Source organism: Lepisma saccharinum, chromosome 13, assembly GCF_977018435.1.
Source record: "Lepisma saccharinum chromosome 13, izLepSacc3.1, whole genome shotgun sequence".
Classification (NCBI taxonomy): Eukaryota; Metazoa; Arthropoda; class Insecta; order Zygentoma; family Lepismatidae; genus Lepisma; species Lepisma saccharinum.
In genome coordinates, this window is record NC_139241.1 from 19,222,601 (window position 1) to 19,238,992 (window position 16,392).

Below are 16,392 nucleotides of genomic sequence, written 5' to 3' on the forward strand. Positions count from 1 at the left end.
ATTGGTAAACAATTAGTACTTTACAAGCACAGACAAAACAAAAATGAAAATAATGAGGGCCAATAGTGTATGTCTGTACAATTAGGGCTAGGCCACCTGTACGCTGGAAGTGTAACTTGCATTATGGAGTACTTGTAGATGATATGCAAAGATCTATTACCTCAACTGAAAGCACCCATAAGGGGTTTAGCCTTTCTTATGAGTGGATGGTGTATGTATGCCATCGGCAATATGTTGTTGCAGTGCAGAAGGCGTATATATATGCTTTGCATTTGCTTTAACTAGATTCGACTACGAGTGGCACATAAATACACACAGACATTGAGAACACAACAATCACATTAGATGAGATTGGGTTAGCTGTAGTAAAAACAAAAATAGTAGCAGAAAAAGAAGAAAGAGAATATAAGTTAGATGTAAGAAACATTGTCTGCTGTTGTGTGGTGTAGTTTGTGCGTAACAGAAAAAAAGAAATATGGCTCAAAAAGCAAATTTCCATGATGTGAACATTGAATTGCACTTGTTCGAAGTTTTAACTCCACCTTAGGTGCATACAGGATAATCGGGACTACACCTATGGTTTAATGTGGGGTGCAAACCATGGCTTTTTTAGAGGGACAAAGGCAAATACTCTTTAGGCCAGCACTTTTAATAGCCTCCACCAGGACCTCTTGATTACAAGGTAATGACGACATTACCACTACGCCATCAAGAGCAGAGTTGTATTTGTTGACCTCTGAAAGCAGTGAAAGTGAATCGGAAAAATAAGAAGAAGAAGACGAAGGAGAACAAGAAGAAGGGAGCGATGAAACAGAATTTTGCTGAAAAAAAAAAAACGACTCCTTTCTAGTGACATGCCCAGAAAATTCCACACTTAGGGGGGTTAAACCTAATACTAGTCAAGGTACGGTATTAAATAGTATGGTAGCATCAAAGGTGGCCTGTAATTCTGTTGTTTATAAATATCTCTCATTGGGTGAGGCACTTGAACCTTGTATGTTAAATTACTGGGGAGCAATCACAAGGTGTCTATCAAAATAACAAATCCAAAATTCTTGACTTTTTTTTTCATTTTTCTTAACCTTTATTTATTCGACAGCTACTTAGGTGAAGTTTGAAATTCGCAATTAATTAAGAAAATAAATATTTATATAATGAAAAACCAAAATGCCAGTTAAGATGAAAACTGAAAATGTATGTATTTAACAAGAGATTTTTATCTATTAATGCATCCTGGATGGCATTTGGCAGAGAAGCAAGGCTTTCGCATCTGGACTCTCGGTCAGTACAATCTTATGTGCTGGACTTGAATAAACCCGGGCACCATGGCAACTAAAAATTTCAGCCTGGCGTCTGTGATCTTTTGCTGTAATATTGCCATTTTTTAAGTTTGCATGTACAAAATTATTTCTTTGTCAACGTTGTGAACATTCCATAGAATCAGTAACAATTTCTTACACTTTGTCCCACATGATTTTGCAATGTTTTGAATACGGTGATGCTCATCTTCTTATACATTGATATTTTTTTGATTGATTTGCTTTATTTTACTTCGCTTCTTGTGGCACTTTTGGCTAATTTGCGAAGATGGGGATGAGTGATTATATGATGAAATTCATGAATGAACGAACACTCACAAACATCCATGCCCAGGCTGGGATTCGAACCCGGAACCCCTAGCATCGTAGAGCGATGTGCTAACCGCTTTGCTGTGGGGGCCGGCTCAGCTTCTTATAGTATGCACAATGGCAAGGTGGTTCCCTAGTGCCTGATTTTCAGAGCTGGTGCCTAGCTCTGAAGAAGATTTTTCGAGCACTGCTTAAGTGGGGCTCATGCTATCATCCCTACATATTTGTGAGCCACAGTGATAATTGAAGGGTCAGGGGGAAAAACGATGAATGTTCATTCGAGACAATTTGCCAGGAAATGAAAAACAAAGTATTTCTTTCCATAAGAACGTTAATATATGCCAAAATAATAATGCGTTTTTCAGGCACTTCTCATCGTTTCCCAACCAAGGCCGTTCTCATTCTTATAGTACAGCTTCTAAACTATCAGATGGCGTTGCGATCTCAAAATGGGCGAAAAATCGACATTCATCGTTTTTCCCCCTGGCCCTTCAATTGATTTGTGAAAGACTGGGTCAAGTGATAGGTATGGTGATGATAGCAGGTGTCTCCAGCATTTTTTCCAGGTGAGAAATTTTGTTCCCACATGAAAGAGAAGATATACTGTGCTGAAATGACAATGAAACAAAAAATTAACTAACCTAACACACTCGAAACATAAAAATAGTAATATCATGAAATGGAACTGATTTAATATGGTCATGTTACAATGTAAAAACATAGTTATAATGACAAGAAGACAAATCTTACCTGACTAACTTACATATAATTTTGCAGCTAGTATACCACTGGAAGTAAATTTTCACACAAAAGTTAATGGGAGTATAAATGCAATTTTACTTAGAATACAGTGTAGTTATAAATTACTGAGAACATTTGAGGAATGAATATACAAAAGAACACAGCAAAGTGCCCACATTTAGTTTTCTTGTCTTTATTGGACCATGTTGAACAGTTTTATTTGCATCGCACCACTTTCATGCTCCATTACAACCATTATTTCCTATAACATAGTTAGGCACGTGGGGTACACTGGCCTCCCAACATACTTAGGCACGTGGAGTACACTTGCCTCCCAACCCTTTTACTATCATTAAGGTAGGAAATACACCAAGAATTATCTTGTGCATGTCTGCTGATCATTCCTTCTTCTAAGATATTTGGAATATATAATATAATGAAATATTATAAAGTAAATGTCAGTCTCATGCTCAGGAGATGATCATCTTCCACGTGCCTAAATATGTAACAAATGAAGAAGTGCCATGCATACTTTTGGTAGCATGTTCACTTTCGTCACTACATGTCTTCCCATTCCTCACTAACTTTTATATTTTTCTTGTTACGTATTTAGGTTCATGGGGGACAACTTTCAATAACTGGCGTAGGAGTGCAGCAGAACTGTGCAACTGTGCTTAGAACAAAGAAAAAGAAAGAGCGTTCAGCTACACAAAAGCACTCATGTGCAATCCCATAAATGATACTTACATGACTGTTTATTTTGCTCGAAAATTCAAGAGAAAACTTCAATTTTTAAAATGATAAGCTTTAGCATTGGGATATCATGATATATGCTGGAGTAATGCTTACTGAATACAAATTTAGGTAATTGTCATATTTTCGAAATGAATATTGATAATTTAAAGCAGTAAATTTTCAGTTATAAAAGTCAATGATTACTTGGTGCATAGTAGGCCTACATGAGACCTACCATTTTTAGCTAGTCGCGATGATGAGAAATTGATGAAATTCGTAAGAACACATATTCACAGGCTGGGATTCAAACCTAGAACCCTAGTGTCATAGCATGCTGATCCAACTTCTCTACACGGATGTTGGATGTACATGACATATAGGGTGCTTCAATAAAAAGGTACCGGTAACTGAACATGATGATGTGTTTTGGATACTTCGTTACCATTTTATTGAAACATCCTGCACATAGTTTGCCTTTTCCTTATAATTCAAATCAGGAGCAACTAGAGTAAATAAAGACTACTCCATTATAATAAAGTGGTCTTATTGTATTTTTGTTTGTTTGACACACAATGTTAGTGGAACTCCCATGCAATTTTGTGAATCTTTCTGGATACCGATGTATTGGATCTGTTGGTTTTCAGTTATTGCTACGGACATCAGAACCTTGTGAAGCAAGTGAAAGTGAGCACAAAGTGTAATATGTTTGGTAGTTATATGTGCCCAGACTGTTTCTTTGCAAAACACAGAGTAGAGCATAAATAAAAATAAGACGGAACAGGGTTTTATTAAGAATTTTCCATCTGGGGGTGTAAGCTCATATTTTGGGGGTGGAAGAGTATATGTAGGGGTCAATAAGGAATTTTTGTGAAGTTTTAGGGGTGTGTGGATGAATGACTGAGACTCAGAATATTTTTGTATGGTATTATTGTTCTCTTTCTAAAAGCATTTATCACAAAAATTTCAACACTGAAATGACACGGTGTAAAGTTTGAAGACTTCTGTGCATGAAAATATAAAAGTGTCTTACTTTTCACACATTTGTATGCAAATAATAATGTCTCTCATACACTTTTTGGTGGCTCTTACTGTAACAAATACTCTGGAAGTGTCGAGGACTTCATAAAATATTAATAGAAATACAGAACCTGCGTCAGAAGAATAGTTATGACTAGGGAAAGGAACTTTAAGTAAATAAATGTTTTTTCTGCGATAAGATAGAGACCCTCATTTTTGCCAAAATTCTGATCATAGCCTTATATGTCAACACAGCAAATTTTATTTTACATAAAAACACATATTTTCCAGTTTTCTGTATGTAAATACATATTTTGCGAATTTTCATTTTAAATACATAAAATCGCTCATTGACTTCATCTACCTCGAAATCCTCGAAGGAAAAATGTTTATTCTCCGCACCTCTTTCATATCGAGAGTGCTAGGTTTGTTTTGTCTTTGAACACCCTCGCTGGCAGACTTCTGGCACCTCGCCTACGATCCTATTGGGAGAAAATAGCTGTAAGTAGCTGGGGCTGGCTACACGTAACGATAGCAAGGCTTTTTAATGAAGCAATGCAGCTATTGTGGCCAGAAGGCATAAAATTTGACAATGTTCTTCTCTTGACAGATGCTGCAGCTTACATGCAGTGGTCTTGCCGTTAGCTACCCCAAAATGGTGCACATTACATGTGTGGCGCATGCATTGCATAGAATATGTGAAAAGATAAGAGCTCTTTATCCCGATGTCGATAAACTGGTTTCAAATGGGAAGAAAGTTTTTATCAAGTCGCCTAGAAGAATAGACATTTTTAAACAAAAATGTCCTGAGGTTCTCCTTCCCCCTACACCTGTAGTTACGCGATGCAGATGTTATGCCCAGAACTTTGAAAAAAATTGTATCTGTTGTAAATGATCTCAACAAAGAAGAATTCTGCAAGAACTGTTGATGGAGCCCTCCTTAAAAGTCGAATTGGCATACATTTCAACAAACCTGTCCATTCTCTCTAATTCCATATGAAAGCTTGAATCGTCCGCGAACACTTTGGCAGCTTCCATTGGTGAAGTCCGTATAGTAGAAACGAAACTGAAAGAACTCACTGGATCTAAATGTCTAAATGTACAGAATTTTTGGGGAAAAACCAAGGTTTTCAAACAATGTGCCAAATTGCATGTGAGGTGAAGTAGAGGAAGAGGAAGCTTTGGAAAACTTCGGCGTTAGTGACATTTCATGCTTCAAATATGCAAGAATTGTTTCTTGTGACGTGGAGCGATCTTTCTCACAATATAAGATGCTTTTTAGAGATAATCGTCACAGATTTACAATGGAGAATTTGGAAAAAACTATGGCGATCCACTGCAACTCTTCCAAAAAATAGCTCGCTAAGAGGTAATCATTTAGAAACTAATTTCAGGTGTTTAAAATGCATGTTATAGTTTTTTTTTGTTACCAAATGTTTTTATTTTTGTCACATATTTTCCTGTTTTTATCACATATTTTCAACATTTATGACACATAAAAAATAAATATTTCTGAGTTTTTTAGCACATAAAGTTCCGTTCCCTAGTTATGACTTTCAAACAAGTTCATTCTTATTTTGTATTGAGTAAGTACTAAAATAGGTACTCATTGCAACAAAAAAAAAAACAACAAAAACTTTCCCTTTTGCCATGAGACGCATTTATGGTACTCATCTATTATTGTTATTATTGTTGTTCGTAGAAACATCAAAAGGTATAATATCAGGTCGACACAGTATCTAATCTCTCGTAGAAAATCCCACATACCACAAATTCACCATGATCTGGGGAAGTGAACACACATTTTTGCCATGGAAGTCAACCTGTTAAATAACCGATTCCATGGCCACCTCTGACTTTCATTCTATGGAGATTTGTCAAAGACGAACTACGATGACGAATCAGCGAAATCATTGGTACGGCACAATCCATGAAAACAGGGACATAACATTAAAATTTTAAAAGTTGCCAAAAAAAATCTGTAAAAAAATTCGACAATAATTCAAAGTCTGAATTTTCACACCCAGATGGCAGATCTGTACAGAGTGGCAATTTAATGCAATTTTTAGCCACTAGAGGCAGAGCAGTTCACAGGTGCCATGTGGTTCTGATTTTCTTCCAAAAAAGAAGGTGCTGTTCTGCTGTGTAAGATAAAGATTTTCAAGGTTTTCTGCGTATGTATAGTTTGTGTAAATGATAAGCAGCTAATTTTCTGTAAAAATTGCTTTGCTGTGGCATGTTATTTACTGAATATTCAAGGTTAAATATAGCATGTCCATTTTGTCCCGTTAATCACAGGTATCACACTAAACTTTTTGCTGCTTGAAAATGCTAGGTGCTATTCAGTAAATATTAATGGTTCACTTTAATCATAAAGATGTACACTTGGAAAAAAATTGATTAGCAATTATAAGCATTGCTTATGCTAGTAATATTGCGTAATCTTCTGGTCCCGTTGCTCACATTATGTCCTATTACTCACTATTGTCAATTACCTATTTTTTTCTTTATTTTCACAGGATGTTTTCAAACATGCCTTTAACAGCTGCTGAAAGACAAAAAGTTCGAATAGAGAAGTTGAAGAAAGTAATCGTGTCAAAGAAAGAGAAAGGAAGCAGAGATACAGACAGAAAATAAGTGAAGGAAAACTACTTACACCAGGTGTAGCCTCACCATCTGCAACAGCCTATGAAAGCAATTCATCCCTTGGCAAAGCTTATCAACCAGCAAGATGGAATTTACCGAAAAGCGTACCTTCTAATAGTTCAGAATGTGGTTTGAGTGAAGAAACCAAAAAGTTAGTTCATAATGTTTATGTTAAAGATGAATTCAGCCATCAATCTCCATGTCGTCGTGATTTCATCTATATGGATGGCAAGAAAGAAGATGGAATACCAGCCCGGCATTTGTTGCTGTCAATTGATGAACTCTGAAGTATTCAAGAAGGAACACCAAACTGCTGTGATAGGAAGAACCATTTTTTTTTTAAACTTCGTCCGAAGCATGTGAAGCTCTCCAGTGAATCACCTCACAATGTATGCACATGTATTTACCACGAGAATTTCATTCTTGCTGTTAAGAAGCTTCATGGAAAATGGCCAGAATTTCTACAATACACCAGGGATTTCACACTGAATAATGTTCTGTGTAAAGATACAACAAACGACTGTTGGATGCAGAAATGTCAAGACTGCAGTGCAGGAAGAGTATTTCAAGAGCAGTATAAGGTAGATACCATATTGAATGAAAACTGTAGCCGTTTGAAGTAGGAGGTAACAGCTGATGGTCAAATGGTGAAATCTACTGTTGAGAGAACAACTCATGAGCTGTACAACTACATAGTTTCCCAATTTTGTAAGTCATGTATTTATAAAGCGTCAACAGCTGCTGGCTTATGAACAAGATAAAACTGAGTCTACAAGAGAAGATGCATCCTTAGCTACCATTCAGATGGATTTCTCAGAAAACTATACGTGCCTTCAACAGGATGAAATTCAGTCAACTCATTGGAAGCAAAATCAAATTACAATCTTCACAGTTTGTGTATGGCATTCAGGTCAGCGCAGTTACGCCATTGTTTCTGATGACTTGGAGCATACAGAGTTTTCAGTTGCAGTGTTTACAAATTACATAATACAGTTGCTGCCTGCAACTGTACGAGAAGTTCACTTCTAGACTGACGGGCCCAGCAGTTAGTTCAAGAACAGATATATTGCTAAATTTATGCAAGTACTGGAAAAAACCATGACATGAAAATAGTGTGGAACTACTTCGCCACGTCCCATGGTAAGGGGCCGGTTGATGGAGTAGGTGGTGCCCTCAAAAAATGAGTTTTTCGTGTAGTTCGGAGACGCACGTGCAATGTTGTAACTGTAGATGATTTCATAGCTGCTGCAAACAGTTGCCCTTCGTGCATTGAAGTTGTTAAGATAAAGAAATAAGAAATCATTCAACAAGTATCACTTACAGCTTTAAACCAAGATTTTGAGTCTGCTCCACACATAAAGGGAATAAAATCTCAACATCATATTTACTATGATAATGATGGTGCTGTTTGCTTAAAAGAGTATACGTTTTGCAATTCATCAGCTCAGAAATGTCACAATAATGCTCTTGAAGTTATAGTGTCTGATCCCACACCGGCTGAAATTAATTATGTTATTGGTCAGTGGTACTGCGTGTACTGGCAAGAGAATGAATATTGGTTCATTGGCCAAATTACTGCCATTGCTGAAGAAGAAAACCAGTGCTAGTTCATCCACCAGACTTCACCTGAACTGAACTCATTTAAAGTTACTAATGACACATCATGGGTTAGAAAGCAATGTGTAATGCTACCTGTTGATCCACCATGTCCTATGTCAACAACGAGATGCAACTTCTTAAAACTGAATCAAAAAGATTTTGAACAAGTTCAGAAAGCTTACACAGAGAACTATTGTTAATATGGTAAACTGTAGGCCTACTTTATGATCTGCAATATCTCCTTTCTGGATTGTAGGCCTAACATTTTGTAATTTTAGTTGAGTTCGTTCAGTTTTTTTTAAAAAAAAAAAAGAGGAACAGTAAGGAGTTAAATACAGGTCAGTTTGCTTTATTTTGAAATGTCCCGTTGCTCACAGGAATAAATAATTAATTAGGGCAACCCTAACATATGATGAACATTGTAAAACTTTATGAATGTTGTAAATACTGTTACAAATCAGTTGTGAACTAGAAAATAACATACATATCTTCAATGAGGAGAAAAAATAGTATTACCTACTGCAAACAGTATAAAGTGTCCTTGTTCTGTCCCATTACTCAATAAATTTGAAATCTAATTTAAAATAGTACAAGGTAACCAAAATAGTTCTTGCCGTTTTTGACGTCCCATTAATCATGTGCTCACAATAGATGAAACGAAATGACGCACATGCTTGCCAAGCGATCGGGAGTTAGTCTGATCATCGACTGTTAGTAATACATGCATGTTGCGCACACACAGCAGTCATATCTCATCCAGTGTCGAAGATAAAAGGAGGTATCGAAGGAGCTTGTTTGCGTGTGTTTGTTGTATGACTTTAAAGTGGGCCTGTCAGCTGCCGCATTTCCCAGGCATTTGGGGAGAATGCCGTGAACGAACGCACTGCCAGGCATTGGTTCCAGAAATTCCGTTCGGGAGATGTGAGTCTTTCGGATGAACCTCGCAGTGGATGACCACATGTGTTGGATGAAGAGGCCGTGAAAGCAGCCATCGAGGAGGACAGTGGTCTAACGTGTGATGAACTTGCAGAAAGGTTCCATGTTTCCGCTGAAACAGTCAGACTGCACCTGCATGGGATAGTGAAGTCATACAAGTTAAGCAAGTGGGTACCCCACACATTGTCGGCAGCCAACAAGGAACGAGTGACAGCCTGTTTGTCCTTCCTCAATCGGCACCTGAACACACCCATATTTGATCACTTGCCCACTGGTGACGAAAAGTGGGTCCTCTATGACACTCCAGAGTGTACCATACATTGGTTGTCGCCACATGACCCTGTTCCTCACACCTCAAGACCATCTCTGATCCCACGAAAGGTTATGCTCTCTGTATGGTGGAATTGTCGGCAAGTGGTGCATTACAAGCTCCTTCCACCTGGTCAGACCATCATGCTGACCTCTACTCTCACCAGTTGCAAAGGGTGCACCGTGCATTGCGGCAGAAGGAGCCGGCATTGGTAAATCGCAAGGGTGTGCTGTTCCTGCATGACAATGCAAAGCCACATGTGGCAAAGAGGACCTGGGAGACCCTTCAGCAACTTGGCTGGCTCACTGTGCCATCCACCATATTTGCCGGACCTTGCACCAACAGATTACCACCTGTTTCATTTCTCGAAAACCACCTCTGTGGGAGATCCTTCGCAAATAAGGGAGACCTGCAGAATGCACTCATGGACTTCTTTGCATCCAAGCCCGCTGAGTTTTATCACGAGGGTATTGTGCAGCTGCAGGAGCGTTGGCAAAAGGTGTTGGATGCTGATGAAAATTACTTCGAAACCTCAAGGTACGTACCGTCCACTGTATTGCTCTTTGTTTATGACTGCTCTAGAACAGCAAGAACTTTTTTGGTTACCTTGTAAAAGATGAAGCTAGAGTAATAACATGTTACAAGTATATAGATAGTACACTACTCTCTGCAAGCAAATATCTGTTTCAATTTTAAAATTACAATACAACAAAGTAACTATTGCCTGTCAGTTGTAAGGTTTCTCAACACGTGGATTGTGCCGTAAGACAGAGGATTTTTGAGTATGAGTTGGTGTTTTAAGTCCAATTTATGCACAGTAGGGTTAATCGGGACTGGACCTACGGTTTAAAGTGGTATCTGAACGACTGTGCCATGTGCCTCCACTGGGTATCGAACCCAGGACCCCTTGATTACAAGGCGACAACGCTACCACTGCACCATCGGGGAGGCCCCGTTCAACATGGTCTATTGAAGACAAAACACTAAATGTTGCTACTTTGTCCTTTTTTGAAATGTTCTCAATAATGTATAACTACAATTTGCACAAAATAAAAAATAATACACTTACAATTTAAACTCATTTAACACATCCTTGCTCTTACATGCCTGCTGAAGTTGATTGGTCAGAAAATTTGTTCTTCACCTAACAGATTAAGGTAAGACTGCAGGATATGGGCTGCTTAGGATGAACGTGGTTCATAATTTTTTGGTAATGTTTTGTAGTTAGTAATCGGGAAAAGTAAGTTTGAGGGTGTGGAATTTTTTTTCTTTAAAAAAAATGAGAAATACATATCCAGGTTGGGCGCTCTTGGAAGAAAAAAATGGGATGGTGGCGCACATTCCTGCACAAATCTAGTGAAAGCTAACCTAACCTTGTAGGCATTCCTCGTCAAAATAATGGAAGAAACTGTGCGTTATGGACGCAAACGAATAGAGAAATTCATTGCTTTTAGTAGCAGGAAAAACATTTTTCAATGCTGTTGGAACCCAACTGAACAGGCCTAACCTAACCTTGTAAGCATTCCTCATCTGAAATAATAAAACTGTCCGCGTGTGGGTGGAATCCAGAGCAACGAATCAACTCGAATTCCGAAAAAGAAGGGTCTCACTTATCGCACAACACTTGAGCAACCTTGTGTTCTGACGTCACGGGAAAAAGCATTTTTATTGTAGGCTAGCTTGGTTGAGTTCTCTTAGCCCAAGAATAATATTTCATTGTATTTATGCTAATGGAACCTAACCCTAACTTTGTAGGCATTCCTCGTCTGACGTCGGAACACAAGGTTGCAAAACTCTTGTGCAGAGAGGAAGACCCCGAAACAAATGGCAGCAACTTTGCGTAAGCAATATGGATGCGAATGAATGGAGAAATACATTGCTTTTAGTAGCAGGAAAAACATTTTTTACGTGCAATAATATAATAGTAATCGCAAAAGTAACACTGTAAAATGGAAGTAGAAGGTACGTACTTTCAGGGGATATAAATTTTGTTTGTCTATTTAGAGGAAAAAAGCAGCCCATGTTCTGCAGTGAGACCCAGATTAACTAATCAGTAAACCTCTTTTGGTACTAATCTGATATTCCCCGGACAGATTTCTTCATTTTTACAGAAGAAACTACTTACGGTAATAAGTTCCTGTAGCATTGTCTAACATCTGGAAGGAGTTTTGTGTGATGTAACGGATTTCTTCAAATTTAAAAGTTAGGGCCTCATTTGGGGGCAGGTGACTCCAGCCAATTTCTAACATGCCTTAAACAGGGACTCTATAGATAAAGCTGGGGAGCCGGAGCGGGGCGGGGCCACGTTAGTGGTTGGGGGCGGAGCTCGGAATCCATGGGGGTACCAGTTAGATATACCGGAAACACATTTAACTCGTTTATTTTGAAATAAAATTCATTTCTACTTACCTCATATGCATAGCGGAACATTTTTCAAATAGGGATTACTTTTTTCGATGAAAAAAGCATTATTTTTAACATTATAAGTATTTATTGGTCGTTGCTAATTGGCGGCCAAATTTTGACTCACGTTGTTTATCGTCAGCTGATATGCTGTGTCGTCAGGTGATATGCAGTGTTTCCAAACTTATGAACCGATAAATGCCGCACAAACTATTCACAAAAGGTTTTCATGCAAAAATTGATCCACAAACCATTCACGGAAGGTTAGGTTAGGTTCAGTTAGGTAAGCCAAACATAGAAAATTGAATTGAAAAAAAAAACCGCTCACACGTCATCTTGTAAAACTACTGCGTGGTTGCTACACTGACAGGGGGTTACGTAATCGAACGCACGGAACATTTCATTCACGTAGTCGACGGTAATGGTGGCACGAGCTATCGTGCAACGGAGATACATGAATGTCGAAAAATACCTTATTTACAGGCCGAATAACTTGCACAATTTGAAAAAATACTTTTCCCAGCTTCAGAAAGTCCACAAGAACTAAATTCCGTAAGTACTTTCTCATCTTTTCTCCTCTAACTTGCAAGAAATGTGTTTCCGGTATATCTAATCGTTACCTCGGTGGGAAATTTGGACTCAAAAATTTCAAACAAAAATAATTTTTTAGTTTAAATTTCCCACCGATTCTGGGACGAAAAACGTGAATACACCTTAAAAAAATGTTCTGCGAAGCAATACAAATGTGAAAAATTGACAAAACAAAGAAGATATAAGTGTCTGGGGAATATCAGATTTTTACCCCTCTTTGATATATGTTTACAGCATTTGTAACATGTACACATATCATGTATATACATGCGCGTGATGGGTACTACCTAAGCATAAGAAAACAGTAAAAAATAAATACAGTACGTACTCTGAATCTTGCTTCTTCTACTGGTGGCTGAGCATACGGGATTCCGAGAAAAACACTCACATTCGCATGTATTCTTTCCACAATATGTGGGTCAGGGCGGTATGTATACTCGGGATGGGGGTTATCATATAAATAAACGCGAAATCCCTGGATTTCACCTTGAGCGGTTGAAACACTAACAAATCTATCCAGTCTTTCCCAGTCAGTTCGATTTCTTCCTTGTAAATCTGATCTCCAACCAGATAACACACCAGAAAAGGGTATTTCTGTTGTTCTCGAATCCCAATCATAGTGATACCTATTACCATGTAAATCTGGATTACGTTGAGCATAGTAAGTGTCTTGATTTCTTTGAGAATTAAAACGCTCTAGGTCCCTTTTAATGTAGTGATTTGTTGAATTTACACCAAGGATAAACAAATGTACTAAAAGTGTAACAAGTACCGCCCAATTACGTTGAGCGCAACGGTGAACACACCCCCTTACTGACGCCATATAGGTGATTGTCCACAAAATTCCAGTCAGTTACGAAAATCTTCTATTCTATACATGTTTTCATACACTAACTATAAATTATTGTAATCTGCTGTTTCAAAATTTGCTGTCTTCACACAAAAACCACGAAACATAATTCACTATCGAGTCGGAAACAATTTGTAATTGTATATCACTTTACTTGTTTCCTTTAGTTTTCTTTCTAATCGTCACAGACTAACTCAAACAAACAAAAATCATTTTCGTCATTTTACGGTCAACCAACTGTGGCGTGTGCGAGATCTCGAAATGTCGGCACCTCTTGTCTGTGGTAGGGTCGGGTCATGTCCGGGCCATCCCGACTTCAAGTTATGCTTTATATCTTTTCAGGATCTTTAAAAAGTCCAGATCATCGTGTTTGAAAGCTGTTAATGCACGATGATTTCTGCACTACAAAAATGTCCGGCCAGTCAGTGGTTCGGCTCTCTTGGTCTGCTAGCTAACTCATCTTACTTTGTGCTACTAGCAAACTGTTGACGGCAGGTACCGCCTCTACCAACGCTAAGGGATGCTGGAGTTATCCAAGGGGATTTGTTTTCTGGTCGTGGCAACATTGCCTGACCATACGCGCGAAATCTGTGAATTCCATGAATACATTTATTGTTGCATGTATGTGCCTATTTTTTTTTTTTTTGTCACGTTTCCTATAGTATTTTAATAACTATATGTTTTTGGTTATTTACAACTTTAAGTGTATAAATAACACTCTATCACAAGAGCATCAATTTGAAACGAGTAATGTTATATGTTCATAAGTCTATGTTCGATTTTTTTTCACGTTTTTATGGAGTTTATATTCAGATATGTACGTACACCCTATGTACATTTGCAAATTTTCATTACAATGAAGGACCGCAATATTCTGTGTATATTCCGATTTGTTATGAGTTGAAGCACGGCCAGCTTTTAGTAATAAGTAAGGAAAGTGATGAAAATCAATAGGCTACATGGTACATTTGTCCACCCTCGATTTTCGCGAAATTTGTAACATTTTCCCAGAAAGAATCAGGGTAACGGATCCGATTTATGCTAATGTTTGTGGTTAGATTTTCGTAGATTAAGAAAACCCAAGTCTCGGCTAAGTTGAGCTTGAAGTTTTTAATAAAAGCTCTGTAATATATATAGTGTGTGGTTTAGGATGGGGGCGGGGAAGTCACTAATTTTGAGATCACGGTAAAATTTTCGTATCCCCAAAACGTATTTCTTCAATTTTACAGGAGAAAGTACTTACTGAAATGGGTTTATTTATACTTTAGGAAGGTCTTGGAAGTTTGCTTTCAACTCGTTGAAATTTTTTTTTGCCGATAAATCATGTAATTTTCGACATTAATGTCGCTCCGATGCACGAAAGCTGTTCCCTTGATGTCCGTCTACTACGTGAACCAAATATTTGCGAGTGTTTCATGACGTAACAACCGGTCAGTGTTTCCAAATGCGCGGTTTTGTAACTGTGTAACAGTTCTAGAACGTAAATAAACGTGAGTTACTGTTCATCATTTCTGATTACGAACTTGCGACAACTTGACGTGCACAGGATCAGTGGCGTGCTCAATGTGAGGTTGATGGGGATGATAACCCCCCCCCCTTTCGCCCAGTATCTCTAAGGCTATTTATGAATGGTTCGTGGGGCTATTTATGAATGGTTCGTGGGGCTATTTATGAATGGTTTGTGGGGCTATCCGTGAATGGTTCATGGGGCTATCCGTCAATGGTTCGTGGGGCTATCCGTCAATGGTTCGTGTGGCTATCCGTCAATGGTTCGTGGGGCTATCCGTCAATGGTTCGTGGGGCTATCCGTCAATGGTTCGTAAAAAATTTCTAATTTTGAAAAACAAATTTAACTATGTTTCCTAACCTAACAGAACCTAACCTAACCTTGCCGTGCATGGTTGGTGGGGCTATTTATGAATGGTTCGTGGGGCTATCCGTGAATGGTTGGTGGGGCTATTTATGAATGGTTTGTGGGGCTATCCGTGAATGGTTCGTGGGGCTATTTATGAATGGTTCGTTGGGCTATCCGTGAATGGTTCGTGGGGCTATCCGTGAATGGTTTGTGGGGCTATTTATGAATGGTTCATGGGGTTTTCGAACCCGAAAAAAAAATTAATTTTGAAAAACAAATTTAACTATGTTTCCTAACCTAACCTTGCCGTGCATGGTTCGTGGAGTTTTCGAACCTGGAATAAAATACAAAATCAGTAACACGAAAGTAGGTATTTTTCTATGAAGGAGGTTGCAACACTGCATAACCACTGATCATGGACTACGCTAGTCAAGATTTCTCCGCCATTTCGCGTGCAACGCAAGCGAAAGCGAACAAAATAAAAAATACTCGATATTTCGAAAATTGAGATTATTTGCGTGCAAAAAACGAAACGCGAAATAGAAGAATCCTTACGAATGCAGAATATGTAAGTATCAATGTGAAAAATACGAAAATAAGGGAATTAGAGACGTTTGGTGGTTACCAAAATTTTAATGAGATGACGATATATGTAGCAAATTTAGATATTTTAAGCTGAAATTCATGTCGCAACTAGATACATCCAGGGAATGATTTTATTTTGTATTTGTTGAAAGCATTTCAAGATTGTGGATGAAAAATTATTTTTTCATATTCTGGGGTAGCTCTGAATTCTTATGCCACTTTCAAATATCTGCCTAAACTGCATTTTGAGACATTAAGAAAAAAGACAAATATTTTAGGGCATTTCTTAAGCTATGGCTTGACAATGATTTTTTTTAAAAATATAGTGCATATGTATGTTGGGGACCAAATTGGGGTCACTAATGTTTTGTCCATGGGAACTGTTATTTTCACAGCAACCGGAAATTTTGGAGAATGGATAAGGTATTCCATTTCGATGAAATCAGCTAAGACAATTAAATATGTCAGTCTTATAATTTTGGCATGGTTAATACAC

General features: G+C 38.1%; 2 protein-coding genes across 3 annotated transcripts in view; one reads left to right on the plus strand and one right to left on the minus strand.

Moving 5' to 3' along the window:
• Positions 1 to 16,392, minus strand: part of Gli (carboxyl ester lipase-like protein Gli) — a 151,747-nt gene that overhangs the window by 93,868 nt on the left and 41,487 nt on the right. The window contains exon 1 of one of the 2 annotated variants that reach the window (XM_083133929.1): positions 12,935 to 13,632. The exons of the other annotated variant lie outside the window; for it this stretch is intronic. Within the exon in view, the coding sequence (XP_082990055.1) occupies positions 12,935 to 13,429 (495 nt within the window). The 5' untranslated portion in view covers positions 13,430 to 13,632. Of the gene's footprint in view, positions 1 to 12,934; positions 13,633 to 16,392 lie in introns of those variants that run through there. 2 annotated transcript variants of the gene reach the window in all.
• The window catches only part of LOC145997195 (uncharacterized), an 83,893-nt gene continuing 81,536 nt past the window's right edge, over positions 14,036 to 16,392 (plus strand). The window contains exon 1 of the mRNA XM_083133927.1: positions 14,036 to 14,077. The gene's annotated coding sequence lies outside the window, so the exon portion shown is untranslated. The remainder of the gene's footprint in view (positions 14,078 to 16,392) is intronic.